The 15,992-nt window shown below is 36.3% G+C and overlaps 1 protein-coding gene across 2 annotated transcripts in view; it reads right to left on the reverse strand.

Annotated features, from left to right (window-relative positions):
• MAGI3 (membrane associated guanylate kinase, WW and PDZ domain containing 3) overlaps positions 1-15,992 on the reverse strand; it is a 235,183-nt gene that overhangs the window by 69,249 nt on the left and 149,942 nt on the right. For both annotated transcript variants that reach the window (XM_069090327.1, XM_069090328.1), the window contains exons 7-8: positions 9,871-9,928; positions 730-824 (exon numbers count right to left, since the gene is read on the reverse strand). In XM_069090327.1, coding sequence (XP_068946428.1) covers positions 730-824; positions 9,871-9,928 — 153 coding nt within the window. The remainder of the gene's footprint in view (positions 1-729; positions 825-9,870; positions 9,929-15,992) is intronic.

Consider the following 15,992-nt stretch of genomic DNA (forward strand, 5'->3'; position numbering starts at 1 on the left):
TTTCTGGTGGCAAAGAACCAGACACCAAGTTAACATTCACTGATTGGGGAATGGTTGACATATATGAAATAACGAATGAGAAATTCAGAGAAACATTGTAAATACCTACCAAAACTGATCCAAAGTAAAGTACGCAAAACCAGAGAAAGACGTACACAAAACAGCTACAATAATGTAAATGAAAAGTACATTAAAATTGAGTACTCCTGTAGTGACAACAGGTAGCGTGCTGTGCAACTATAGCATTAATATGTAGATAAATGAAACTTTTAGTATTATTTTGCCATTATTCATACTTTTGACATCATGACCCCATTTGGGTTACAGGCAGCAGAAGCAAGCAATTAACTTCAGGGTCCATACATCAATTGTAGAGTTAACACTGACCTGATCACATTATAAATAATGGATAAATAAGATATAAATAAAACTTTAACATGCTCCCCATAGCCCCTGCAATAAAAATGAATACTAATCATATATTTATTATCATCATCGGCAGAAAACCTTGGTATTTTCAAAATGTTCTTCTGTGTTTCCTCATAATTCAGCATCTCTTATCAGGGAAACTGATACACTGAACATTTGAATTTCTAGGTTGCCAGCAAACAAACAAAAGAAAATGCAATATCCCCCAGAAAAGGAAAAAGATTAAACCAAGATCACTTAGATGGTAATTCAATATAATCTACAAGGTCTTTTTATGAGGGAAAAGAATATAGGTTCTACCTTGCTTTGAGGAACCAACATCAGCCTGTCCTAACTGCTTTTTCTTCTTGGCTTCCACCACTGGATTTTCAAACTGGGTTTTCTGGTTAATGTGACTGTAACATTTAGAGAAATATATATTTCAATTCCAAATAAAATATTAATAGCTTTTGTTTAAAATAAAGTTAATAAAACCTAAGTTATGGTGTTATTTTCTCCTTTTAAACAATGACTATGACAGCAAAGCGAAGGAAATTGGCCCTTCAAAGGTATGAAACAGACTGATCTTATGATGAGTATACATACATACATAATAATACACACACACATACATACACACAAACTTCTATTTCAAAGCCATTAACATCTTTTGTCAGCATAAGACTAGTACAGAAACAATGGAAATGATATTCTAGTATTTTAAAACTTTATTATAATGCATTATAACCCAAGTGCGATACTTTTTAGTAAACTGTATTTTAACCTGAAGAGAGACTAGCAATGAACAATAACCATCATCAAATCATAAGGTAAAACATAAAATGGCTTCAGAATCTGAAGTTGAGGAACCTGCATATAAAGGCACAGACAACTTCTCTTTTGTTCTGCAGTAAACCTAGAGCCATGCTGGGTGTGGAGTCATACACCACCTTTCACTTCAAATCCCAAATCTGCCACATAATGCCAAGAAGGGACTTGGGGCCCTTCTTGAAAACTCTGTGTCTCAGTTTCCTCACATGTAAAATGAAGGATTTGGACTAGATGATGTCAGTTCTTTATCTATGACACCACAAGGCTAAGAACACAAAAACCTTAAGTTAAAAAGGAAGAAATCACAGATGGGATTGTGATGTTAGCCTTTACTGCTGCAAATACATCTCAGCTCCTGAGCACATACGGTTGCTAAGCTTCAGACCCGTGAGAATGTCAGATATTCTTTAGGATCTGATTTCACTTCAACTCAAAGATGTACTGTGTATATTTTATCTACTGAATTAAATGAAATGCCCCTCCCTCAATCCCCCTTCAAATTGAAAATGCCAGAACTAAACTAGGTATTGCTATTTTATTTATAAGAGATGGGAATTTAACAGAGAGACCTTCTTTTGAATATCCTTTTATACTAGAAGCAGACATTCATCAAAGAAAAAAACCTGTTAGGAAAGAGCCTGAAGTCCCTTTGGAGTGAGAATGATTCACTTCGCCAAGGGAAGCTTTAGAACACAAAAAGTAGTAATTTGTATTTACACCTTTGATGAGGTGTGGGAGAACAGAGTAGGAACGTGCAAATGAGTAATCACCTTCCTGCAAATACTTAGACAAAAGAGTTAGAAACTTGAGTTAAGAAAACAATACAAATGACTGTATTTTCCTTAGGTTAAAATAATTCTACCTGGAATAAACTCTTTTCCTTTTAGCAATGAATGATTCATGAAGTTTTCACATAATACTAGTAATAACAAGTAGCACTGAAGAATACTATCAATCAGAGTTATAAATCAAACAGAAACAAAAACATGATTATAAATGTTTGCTATTTTTAAAAAAAACCTCTATATACAATATATAATTTCCAAGTGTCATTTTCATTACATGTGTTTTCTTTTTTAATGCATAAAATGATTTGTCAAAAAGGAAGTTTAGGGGCAGCCAAGTGGCTCAGCGAGTTAAGAGCACCGGCTGCAGTGTCGGGATGACCTGGAGATCGAGTCCCAGACTCAGATACTCAGCACCACACCCAGAAATAACTGGCCATGTAACCTTGAGCAAGTTACTTAACCCCGATTGCTTAAAAAAAAAAAAGGAAGTTAAAATTTATCCAAGAAACATAATTAGTATCTCACATGGAATTAGTTACTGAAATATCATTAAGATACAAGTATTCTAAATGTGGCATCTTATCATTTGCTCAAATTCACTTGTAAAAAGATAGGCACATCAAATTATGTGCTACATTTCTACTACAGAAAAAAATCTTATGTCAAAGTCACATTTCTAAAAATGGCAACATTTTTATGAAGAACCTGTTAAGCTTTTAGAGCAATCTTTTTATAAATGAATTACTCATTTTGAGGGCCCCATGCTCTAGCTCCAGTAAAAAGTGACAATGCAATTGGATTCCTACTCTCATTACCCTGCCAATAACAATCATGGTGCCGTCTGGTTTGACAACTAACAGCTCTGCGGAGTAGCCATTTAAGAAAGATCTTGTTAATCTCCGTCCATAAGCTAGCTATAGATGACCATGTTTGTGGCTGAAAACCTAACTAATCTGGGAATCAAGCCAACAAGCTCCACGGCTCAGTTGACTCCATGCTAACATGTACACTCTGAGTATAAGCTGCACTTTCTTAATTTAATAAATTATTCTCTTTAATATAAGCTTGTCCTAGAAATCACGCTGCTATGTTCACTTTCAGTTATTTCAAGCTCTGTCAAAATAAGTAAGGGAAAGAGGCTGGTCACCTCAAAAATGTCCCTAAACTCACTTCAAAATTATTATTTTTTCTTAATGGAATTCATATCCTGTCTAGGATTTTAAATCGGAAACAACTTTGATCTCTTGGATAAACTATATTAAAATTTGTTATTATTGCCTTGCATTTAGATTTTTTTTTTGCCTTTTTTTTGGAGGGCAATTGGGGTTAAGTGACTTGCCCAAGGTCACATGGCTAGTTTTTTGTGTTAAGTGTTTGAGGCCGCATTTGAACTCAGGTCCTCCTGACTCCAGGGCCGGTGCTCTATTCCCTGTGCGACCTAGCTACCCCTACATTTAAATTTTAATATATTTTTTTTAAATAAAAAAATCACCAGACTGCCAAAGGAGTACATGATACAAAAAGAAGAACCTCTGAATTCTAAATGGACTAAAATTTTTTTAAACAAACAAAATTTTAGACAAAAAATGTCACTACATTATTTAACATTATTGTACCAGAAAATCATAAAAATTAGCATGCTCCTTATAGGGGATAATGAATTTCAAATTGTCAAGTTATATAATTAATTCTTTAACTAATGGTATAATGAAGAGAGTATTAGATAAGGTGACAAGAGATACTGGTTCTAGTCCCATATTGAAGCACTCTGGCCAACCATGCTTACTCCAAAACCTGGTTCAACTCATAACTCCCCAGGCCCCCAGATTCCTTGTTGGTCTTGCCTTGGGACACCTTTCCAGCATTATCTTAAGTGTTTTCTTCCTTGATTAAAATTAAGCTCTGTGAGCTCAGGGACTATCTTGCTTGCTTGTATTTGTATTCCCTGTGTCAGCACAGTTCCTGGCTTAGTACTGAATTCAGGGGTGGGGACCCTGTTGCCTTGAGGTCACATGTGGCCTTCTAGGTTCTTGGAAGACCTTTTGATTGAGTCCAAGTTTTACAGAACAAATTCTTTTATTAAGGGGATTTGTTGTGTAAAGTTTGGATTCAGAGGATCTTGAGGGCCACATGTGGCTTTGAGGCTACAGGTTCCCCACCCCTGAGTCTTAATCAATCTTTCCTTTCTTCTTTCCTCCCTCTTCCCTTCCTCCCACCTCCCTTCCTTCCTCTCTCTTTCTGTCTTAATCTGATTCTGAGTTTTAGCAAATTATCCAACTTTTTTTTTTTTAAAGCAATCGGGGTTAAGTAATTTGCTCAAAGTTACACGGCCAGTTATTTCTGGGTGTGGTGCTAAGTATCTGAGCCCGGATTCGATCCAGGTCATCCTGACTCTGGGGCCGGTGCTCTTACTCGCTGAGCCATCTGGCCGCCCCTAAGCAATTGGGGTTAAGTAACTTGCTCAAGGTTACATGGCCAGGTGTTTCTGGGTGGGTGCTAAGTGTCTGAGCCTGGATTAGATCCCCAGGTCATCCCAACACTGGAGCTGGTGCTCTTACTCGCTCTGCTACCTGGCCGCCCCAAATTATCCAACTTTTTAAGGCTTAAGAATTCAACATCATCGGGGCTTAAAAAAAAAAAAAAGAATTCAACATCATTAAAATGATGAAGGCTGAACAGAAGATACTTATATCATGGGTCAACATATTTTCATATGATCATAGATTTTGATCTAGAAGGGACCTTAAAGGGCAGTTCGCAGATGAGGAAACTGAGACAGAAAGAGGTTAAAGTGATTTGCCCAGGGTAAGAGAGGTATTAGATATGAGGCATATTTGAATCCAGGTCTTCCTGATTCCAAGTTCAGGGCTTATCCCCTATGACATGATTCCTTTTCTTTAGATCTACCTGGTATTAATTATCTTGAATTTATTTGGTATTTATTCGATACACACACACACATATACACATACATATATATGTCATCTTTCCAATAGAAAATAAGCTGCCTGAAAATAGGGGTTGTTTCATTTTTTTTATCTGTATCCCTAGAATCTAGTAGACCACCTGGTCCATAGTAGGTATTTAATAACTGTTTATTAATGGACTGATAGGAAACATTCCCTAAATTCACCAAAAGTCAGACACATGATCAGTTTTCATAGAAAGAAGGCAGCACATAGGCAGCAATTTCCCATTTCTAGTGAACAAGGAACTATAGAAGATTCATCTGGAAATGCTCAAAGAGGGAGCTGAAAATTTTGGCCAAAGATACTTCTTGGGCTATATGTAGAACAGTGAAAATCTACTTATCCAGTCCTAGCTTTTCTCCTGTTGTCCAGTCTCATATCTCCAACCACTTACTGGACATTTAAAATTAGAGGTCCTGTAGATACCTTAAACTCACTAAGTACCAAGTTAACTCGTTATCTTTCCCCACTGGTGCTCCCTTTTTCCAAATTTCACTAGGGAGGGAACCACCAGACTTCCTAGTTCTCCAGGCTCACATCCTAGGTATCGTTCTCAACTGACTCCTCAGTCTCTTTTACCCACCATGGCCAATCTCTTACCAAGTACTATCAAGTCTATCTTTGCACCATCTCAACAGACCCTTCTTTCCCTGATACTGTCACCACTCAGGTGCAGGTCCTTATTATCTCATGGCTGGACTACGGTGATGGCCCTTGGTTTGGTTTCTTCTACCTCAAGTTTCTGCCCATTCCAGTCCATCCTCCACTCTGCTGCCACAGCATAGGTCTGACCATATTATCCCTCTATTCAATAAGCCTCAGTGGCTCTCTATTATCTCCAGGATCAAATAGAAAATTCTTTGTGTGGCTTTTAAAGCCCTTTCCTACCTTTTCAGTCTTCTTATACTTTGGTCTCTTCCACAAACATTCTGATCAGGGACAGAGGCATCCTTGCTTTTCCCTGCACAGGACACTCTATTCCCTGACCCTGCCTTTAACTGACTGTCCAATATTCCCAGAATGTACTCCCTTTTTATCTCTGCCTGCTGGCTTCCTCTGAGTCTCATCTAAAAATCTTTTTCTGTAAGTCTCCCTTAATGCTAGTGCCTTCCCTCTGAGATTAGCTCTAATTTACCCTGTCGATACCTTGTTTGTACATAGTTGTTTGGATGCTGCCTCCCTCATTAGAATGTACTTCCCTTATAGGTAAGGACTGTTTTGGCATTTCTTTGTGTCTCCAGCACTTAGCCCAGTTCCTGACACACAGTAAGCACTAAATAAATAGATACTAACTGCTGACCCTTTGACCATCCTGTTCATTTCCCATGACCATAACTCCTACTTTGTAGAGCCAGGAAGCAAAACCTAAGATAAAATGGAGGCTTAAAAATCTGACAAGTTCCCAGACTTGCCTAGACTGAACAGTGATGTTCTGATACCTTGGACTTCTTTCCAAGTTATTTTAAAAAAAGTGAAAATGTACATTAATGGGAAGAAGAAAATAGGCTAATATAATTTTGGCTATAATACAAAGAATTCAACAAATGAATGTTAAAGAATAAAGGATTAAGACCATTTGTATTCCATGATAAACCAGTTAAGCACTATGGCAACCTTGTGTCCACAGTTTGTTAAGCCATACTCAAAGGTTTTTTTCCAGCTAAAATTCTGGGATTTCTGATAAAAATTTTTATGATTTCTTAAGGATTCAGCCAAAAATCTATCTTAAATAACTTCAGGTAATATATTTGTCCAGCACAAACATTCTCTATGTATAGAATATGAAAGTATGAGATGTGGGTCCTTTTAATTGTATGTACGGATGCATAAATACTTGTGTTCAACAAAGCTAAATATCAGCAAATTAATGAAAGAAGAAGTAATAAAAAAGGAAGATCCAGTATTGTTTGATTCCCTATTTTTCCAGCTACTAATGACACTGCTGAATTTTCTTTTGCAACCTAAATCTCAGGCTCTGTATACTAGTTTCCAGGATGATGCTAATGTTTGTGCTTGAGCTGAAGGTATGTGCCTGATATGTAGACACTTAAACTCTAGAGTGCAGATTTAAAAGCTAACTGCAGAAGAAACACTGTCATTTGCAAACACAGCACCTATAAGAGGCATGGCAATGCTACAATGAATGAAGAACAAGTAAAGAGTACAAGTTAAGATTTTTGACATTCACGTACTACCTCTGGCTAACATTAGAGGAAGTTTAATTATAACTTATATGTTCTTTAAAGTAATCAGGACAGCCACATAAGAATTTTTAAAAAGAATTTTAAAGTATCAATACCAAGCCTTCCTTGTCTAACTCCTTAAAGGAAATAATAATGATAATAATAATTAAAAGTCTATAAAGGATGAGTTTATATCCTGTTATCTTCATTTGATTAGAAAAATCAAGTTGATTTATCTTTCTTTGTAATATAAATCTAAAAGAATAACAGCAGAATAGGAGGCTTTGTCCCAAGACCATTTCTTCTGAAATCTACTGAAAATGAGGATGACAATTGTTATAACTAACATTATTACTACTATTATATCACCATGAGAAATTAGAGAAGGGTTATCCTTAAAGAAAATATAGAAATTTAGCAACATATTCCTATAGGCTGCAAATATTTACTGAATATCTAACAATATATGTCCTAATACCTAGAATTATACATCAGAAAATTATTTTGGTAAATGGACAAAGGTTACGAACAGGCAGTTTTCATACAAAGAAATCAAAACTATCTATAATCACATGAAAAAATGCTCTAAATCACTACTGATCAGAGAACTGCAAATTAAAACAACTCAGAGGTACCATCTCATACCTATCAGAATGGCTGATATAACAAAAGAGGAAAATGTTGGATGTTGGAGGGGATATGGGAAAACTGGGATACTAATGCTCTGTTGCTGGAGTTGTGAATGGATTCAACCATTCTGGAGAGCAATTTGTAACTATGCCTAAAAGGCTATAAAACTGTGCATACCCTTTGATCCAGCAATATCACTTCTAGGTCTATATCCCAAGATATCCAAAAAAAGGGAAAGGACCTATTTGTAAAAAAAATATTTATAATAGTTCTTTTTGTGGTGGATAAAAATTAAAAATCAAAGGGATACCCACCAATTGGGTAATGGCTAAACAAGCTGTGGTTTATGAAGGTAATGGAATACTATTGTCCTATAAGAAATGACAAGGAGGATGATTTCAGAAAAATCTGGAAAGACTTACATGAAATGATGTAGAGTGAAGTGAACAGAACCAGGAGAACATTGTCATTGTAACAGCAATATTGTTCGATGAAGAACTCTGAATGACCTAGCTCTTCTCAGCAATACAATGATCTAAGATAATCATAAAGGACTAATGATAACATATACTGTCTCCAGAGAAAGAACTGATAATGACTAAATACAGACAGAAGTATGCTATTTTTCTTTTTTTTTTTGGTATTTGGGTCTTTTATACAAAATGACTAATATGGAAATGTTTTATATACTTACACATGATATAACCTATATCTATGTCTAATCTAGGGGAGGGGGCCTAGGAGGGATAGAATTTGGAAGTCAAAAACTTCAAATAAAAATGTAAAAATTTTTTTTTAAAAAAAGCTTATTTTCTTTTTGATGGATTAACAGGGAACAAATCTCTATACAGACTTGAAAATATCCTGAAGAAGTCAACCAATACACTATACTATGACTAGAACATTACCACATATCAAACTACGCTCATAAACAAAACACAGATCCACAAATACTTTGGAATACTGTTTTTAATTTACTATGCAAACTACTCGTAATATACAAGCTCTATGGGAAAAAAAGCTTTCAAAATATAGAGATCCAGCAGAAGAAACAAGATTTATGACAGAATCAAGTCCTCATTGTCCCTGTTGTCTCATCTGCTACTGGAGCTGTAGCGACACTTTCAGTAAGCCCAGAGAAGATGAACTTACATTCTAATATTTTTATTCAACCATAAAACCCAGTTATTTTATCCACCTGTGCTTAAGTCTTCAGAATGTTAAAAACAAAAGAACCACAGGACAGTTGCTTATCTCAGGACTATTTCTATCTAAATGTCATTAAACAAAGGGAGAAGAATGACTTTAGATGATGATGATGACGACAATGACATTTCATAACAGGGGACTTGAAAGTTTACAAAGTCCCTTATCTACAACTTTGTGGTTCCAACTTGCCCAAGGTCACACAAAGGTAGTGCTGGGGTTTGGACTTGAACCCAGAACCCTCTGACTTCTGCTTCTGACACTTTTCAAAAAAACATTCAGAGTCAAAGACTATTTAGCCCAACCTGACCACAGCAAACTGATAAGTGGCATCCACTCTAGCAAAGAGGAGGAAAATCATTTTCCACTTTTCAACAGCTCTTTTTTGTTCCTACAGTGGTTCTATTCTCTCTAGTGAAAAAACCAAGTCTAATAAAATCTCTCTTCCATGTGACAGTCCTTTAAATACCTGGAGACATCTACTTCAATTTCCTAATTTTGTATCTTCTTGCCTACTATTGTGCCATTTAAAGCCTACAGTACAACTCTTTTGCTAATTATCTGGGATGTTTCCCACCAACCCATCAAAAATATTTCAAATATCACTTTAAAAACCTCGTGTAAAAAAGAAACACACACACAAACACACACATACACATACACACACATATAAAATGTATATATTCTTACCAACTTTCTCATTTTAGGATCTTATTTGGAATGCTATACTGTGCAAGCAGAAATTATACAAACCAATGCTTTCTAAATATAGAGGTTATTATGCTAAACTATATAGAGGTTATATGCCAAACTAAATAATAACTGGACAAACAGATAATTGCTATAGCAACTCACTCAACATAGTACGTCCCATACTGGGGGTCTTCTATTTTCTCCCAGCCATAGGGAAGTTCTGCAAATAGAAGTAAAAAATAAATGAAATGTTAGATTCAATATAAATAGAAAACATTTCCACAATGCCACATATGAAGAAATATTCTCTGAAATTATTGTAATCTATGTGTTTGTGATTTCACTAAGTAGATTTTTTGAAGGAAATAAGGTAGAGAGATATTACCTAGAGGACAAAAATTTGTTAGGGGATATTAAAAGAAAATCCATTACCAACTATCAGAAAAAGTGTAAATTTTTTCTCTATAATGGCACAAGAAATTAGAAATCTGTTCCCTAGTTCACATTTAGAAATAATTTTTCGCTTTGGTAACCAGTATTATTCTTCATTTTGTAGATGGTAATCTAAAGTAAAGAAAAATGAAATAACACCTAGAAGCTAAAATGTTCATTTCTAAAACTCTTCCTCTTTTATATACTCTAATCATGCAATAGCTCTTTTGACAGGCACTGAAGTTTTATAAGAAAATGACCTTTCAGCCCTGCTGACATTTACTTACATGCTTATCAACTAATTAACTTTTATCAACTAATAGGCCCATCAAGGGCAGAGTATTTGCCAAGCCTAATGTGAAATGCTAGCTGGTGGAAAGGCCTACAGTTTCTATAAAATTTAGTCCCTGCCTACAAGGACTTAACAGTGTGTGTGTGTGTGTGTGTGTGTGTGTATGTGTGTGTGTCTGTTTGTAAATATATATGTATAAGCATATGTATAAATATATGTATATGTACACACACACACACACACAAAAAGAGATGGCATAACATCCTACGTAGATAAGAAACTTTCGCAGCAAAGTGTCACTATGTTAAAGGTTATAGGGAACTGTAGGGATCAAATTATAGTGGAAATTCATTACCAGTGGAAGGGCAGGGAAGGACAATATTTAACTTGAATTTCAAAGAATGGGTAGGAATTTAACAAGCAAAGAGGAGGAGCAAACTGACAAGAATGAATAATTGTGTGGCCAAATTGTTACAAATTATTTGGAATATTTGAAGATGATGGGGTGGAGAGGAAGATGAGGATTTTGGTGCTAAAGTATGGAGAAAGGTGTCTGATGTAGAAGTTAGCATAAATTAAGGATAGAGGGAGGCTAACATAATTAGATCATATATACTTAAAAAAGAAGAAAGGTTATCAAGGGAAAATGGTAAAGGAAGCAAAGAATATGGCAATCACGCTGGTTGGCCCTACATATCTTGTTTTTTGGGTGGTGGTGGTGGGAATTTTGGCAGAGACTGAGCAAAGGACAGGTCTCCAATAAGCAAAAATTTCAGTTAAAGGATGAAGGATGTTCATTTTAACCAGAAACAGAAGGAATGTTGACTTTTTATGAAAAACTATCCTATACTGTATATACTATTATTTGTATTTACTGAACTGATTTTTCCCCTTCTTTTTTAAGTCTTTACTACAAAGGATAACTAGTTGGGGAGGGGAAAGAGAGGGATAAACAGACACTGCATCTCTCCTCTCTGGGCATTTTCTCTGGCTGTCCCTCATTTCTGAACACTCAACCTCTTCTTCTCTGCCTGCTGACCTCTTTGTCTTCCTATTAAGTGCCAACTAAAATGCTACCTTCTACACTAAGCCTCTTCCAATTCGTCTTAATTCCAGTGCCTTCTTTCTGTTAATTATTTCCTAATTATCACATGCAAAGACATAATTTTCTATAGAAAATTATTTGTTTGCATGTTGTCTTCCTCATCAAATTATGAGTTCCTTGAGAGCAGGGACAGTCTTTTGCCTCATTTTGCAACCCTAGCACTTAGCACTGTACCTGACAGATAGCAGTTTAATCAACAGATTGGAAATAATCAGAAATAAAAGTGACATAAAAACCTGAAGTCTTCCCACTCCAAACTATCCTCCACTCATCTGCTAAAGCACTTTTCTTGAAGTGTCAATCTGACATGTCACTCCTCTACTTAATAAGCTCCAATGGCTTCTTGCTGCCTTTAGAATCCAATACAAACTCCTTTGATTTCTAAAGGCTTTCCCAACTTGTCCCCAACCACTCATTCCAATCTTGTTATCCATTACCACTCTCTGCCTTTCTAGACTCTCTAGTTCAGATGGACAGCCTTGCTCTTTGACTTTTGCACTACAGAAGGACAGCCTTCTTGGTCTTTGACACTACAACCCCTATCTTCATGTCTGGCTGTCTCCCACACCTGCAAGTATCTCCCTTCCCCATAGAACCCTTTGTTTTCTTCAAAATTCAGCTTAGTCTCTACCTTCTACATGATACCACCTGGTGTTAGTATCTTTCCTTCAAAACTTGACTTGTATTTATTTTGTGTATACTTAAATACATACATCTGCCTTCCCTTTGACAGGATTAAACTCCTAGAAGGAAGAAAGGGTTTCACATGTATCTCTGTATCTCTAGCACAGTAGGATAAAAGCCTTGCTGAGTGACTAATTAAAAACAAAATATATCAATAAAAATCAGAAGCAAAAGTTATACTATTTCCTGCATATCAGGCGGTCTTCTCTTTCAGTTTAACAGAATTTTTCTCCCTAAAACAGGAGTAACAATTTTCTTTCTTACTCTGAAACATTAGAATATAACTTTCTAATTTTTTAAACATTTTTCTAAAGCTGAAGAATGATGTCAAATTTCAATCTACTTTAAGCTTGTGTTTAAAATTTAAGTTATTTCACTAAAATGGCAATAACTTACATTCCTGTAACACTTGAAGCTATGCAAATATATGATGCCAAGGTCACATAGTTTTAGGGGTAAAATTTAAGCTCAGATCTATCCTGATCTATCTATGCCAAGTCTAGCACTCTTTCCAGTATACTCATCATCATAAGAAGGAGTAGTTTAGTAGTAAAACAGTCTTCTAATCAATACTTTTGTACTAAATATCTAACAGCAACACTAAAGGATTGTATTAGAATGATGATACATATTTAAATTATCAGACAAATTTTCCAAGAATTATATAAGACCAGTCTTAATCCAATGAAGGTATTAGAAGACTGGATAACAAGGGACAAGACTGGGAAACAGTGTAGTTTTTCTTGAATGCTCCACAATGAATAGAATGTTTAAAGATATTTTTTAAAAAACCATGAGAACTTTTAGAAAAGATCAAGCAATGGAATGACTTTCATTTTGAAGGATGAAAGAGAGTATAATCCAAGTCTATAAACTCATGAAGAATTTGTTGTTGTTCAGTTGTTTTAATTGTGTCTGACTCTTCATTACTCCATTCAAGGTTTTCTTGGCAAAGATACTAGAATAGTTTGCCATTTCCTTCTCCAGCTCATTTTACAGATGAGGAAACTGAGGCAAACAGAGTTAAGTGCCTTGCCCAGGGTGACACAGCTAGTAGGTGTCTAAGGTCAGATTTGAACTTAGGAAGATGAATCTTCCTGACTTCAGGCCTGGCACTCTATCCACCTAGCTTCCTGCTTAATAATTAGAACTATCCTAAAGTAGAATAGCCAGCATATTACTGCTCAGTGTGAGGAAAAGACGTAAGAGTTAGTAGACTACAGACTTAATGAAGCAACAATGAGAGGGCAGCTAAAAATAACAAATATGGAATCAATGTATGAAAACAAAGGCATAGCTCCAAAATTCTAATAATTAGAGAAAAGCAAATTAAAGAAATTCTGAAGTTCTATCTCATATCCACCAGATTATCAAAGTTGAAAAACACTGGAAAATGACAAATGTTAGAAGGGCAATGGGAAAACAAGCATATTCTACTGTTGATGCAGTTGTGAATTGGCCTGCCTATTTTGGAAAGCTCTCTGGAACTATGCCCCAAAAGTTATTAAATTGTGCATATCCTATGATCCAGTGATGCCAGCCCTAAATCTGTATTACTAAGAGATGAAAGAAAGAGGAAAAGGTTGTATATGTACAAAAATATTTTTAGCAGCTCTTTTTGTAGTGGCAAAGACCTGGAAACTAAGGAAGTTCCCATGTGCATCTATTGGGGAATGGCTAAACAATTATTGTATTGAACTCTAAAAAATGAAAAAAGTCAGACAGAAAGAAAACAAGTACTTATTAAGTAACTACCAAGTGAAAAAGTACTGCTCAAAGCCCTTTAAAAATATGATCTCATTTGAGATTCACAATAACCCGGAAGGCAGGTACTGTTATAATCCCCATATAGTTGAAGAAACTGAGGCACAGATATTAAGTGACTTTCCCAGGGTCATACAGCTTAATGTGTCTGAGACCAGATTTTAATTCAGATCTTCCTGACTTCAGGCCCAGTGATCTAGCCAGTGAATCACCTAGCTGCCCCTAGGCAGTTTCAGAGAAACCTGGGAAGACTTGTGTGAACTGATGCAGACTGAAATAAGGAGAACCAGGAGAACAAAAATAAAAATATTTTAACAACTAGCAGTTTTGAAAGATTTAAGAACTCTGATCAATGCGATGATCAGCCATGATTGCACTGATGTCCAATGATGAAAATGGACAAATATATAGAATGAGACACAGATTGCTAGAAAGGCATGATATGGGAATTTATTTTGCGTGCCTGCCTATGAATATTTGTTACAGTGGTTTTGTTTAGTCAATGAGGAAAGAAGTTGGAGGAACCAAAAATAAATGCTTGGTAACTGAAAAGTATAATTTATTTTAGAAAACTACCACAAAAAAAAAAAAAGGAAAAAGAAAGGTCAGGGTCAAGAATGTTTAGAGGCTGCATGAACTAGTGGATAAAGGAGCTAGCCTCAGAAGTCAGGACTATTTGGATTTAAGTCCTGTCTCTGACCCACAATGGTTATATGCTCATAATCCAGCATTTAGGTGGCACAGTGGATAAAGCACCAGGCCTGGAGTCAGAAGATCTGAGTTGAAATGTAATCTCAGATCCTCACAACCATGTGACCTTGGGTAAGTCATTTAACCCTGTTTGCCTCAGTTCCTCATCTGTAAAGTAAGCTAGAAAAAGAAATGGAAAACCACTTCAGTGTCTTTACCAAGAAACCCCCAAACAGGGTCAGGTAGAGTCAGAACAGACTGAACAACAAAAGGCTCATAATCCCATTAGATTGTGAGCTCCTGGAAGGACAGGGATTGTTCTCACCTTTCTTTATATTCCTAGGGCATAGGCCTAGGACAGTACTAGGTAGCAAACAGACACTTTAGAAATTATTTACTGACTTGACCTTAGGCAAGTAACTTAACCTTTAAGTTTCCCAGGCAATTCCTAAGACTATAATTTGATGAACAGTAACCAATCTGAGTTATTAGAAGGATTTTCTTTATTGGGGAACTTATATAAATGAACCCATAGGTCTAGACAAAAAAAAAAAAGCATCAAGAACAGATCTACTATGGTTCTCACATTTTAAGGCAGGTACTGACAAAGTGGAGCATATCCAAAAGGTGGTGAACGTGACAATGAGAGGATTGAAAAACATAGGGGCGGCCAGGTGGCTCAGCAAGTAAGAGCACCGGCTCTAGAGTCAGGATGACCTGGATCAAATCCAGGCTGAGATACTCAGCACCACACCCAGAAATAACTGGCCGTGTAACCTTGAGCAAGTTACTTAACCCTGATTGCTAAAAAAAAAAAAAAAAAGAAAAAAAACAAATAGTATGAGCATAGGCTAAAGGAACAGGGGATGATTTATCTGGAGAAGAGAAGACATGCCTTCAAATATCAAAAGGGGGAGGCCATGTAGAAAAGAGGTTCGAGGTATTTTGCTTGGTCTTAAAGAAAGTTATGGACCAAGCAAAACTGAATATAATACTTCAGGGGGGGAAATGGAAATTAAATGAAATAGAGGACTTTCAAGGATTCTTGCTGAAAAGATCGGAGCTGAATAGAAAAGATGACTTTCAAATACAAGACTCAAGAGAAGCAGGAAAAGGTAAAAAGGAAAAGAGAAACCATAGGGGACTTATTAAAGTTGAACTGTTTACATTCCTACGTGGAAAGATGAGGGGGGGGAGGGAGGGAGGGAGAGAGAGAGGGAGAGGGAGGGGGAGGGAAAGGGAGGAGGGTACAGAACAAAATATAAAACGGGGGGGGGGGGGGGGGAGGGGGGGGGAGTGGGGGGGGGGGGGTGGGGG

The sequence above is a fragment of the Petaurus breviceps genome, unplaced genomic scaffold (genome assembly GCF_028583685.1).
Source record: "Petaurus breviceps papuanus isolate PSGF00001 unplaced genomic scaffold, PetGlider_PUasm1.0 186, whole genome shotgun sequence".
Taxonomy (NCBI): domain Eukaryota; kingdom Metazoa; phylum Chordata; class Mammalia; order Diprotodontia; family Petauridae; genus Petaurus; species Petaurus breviceps.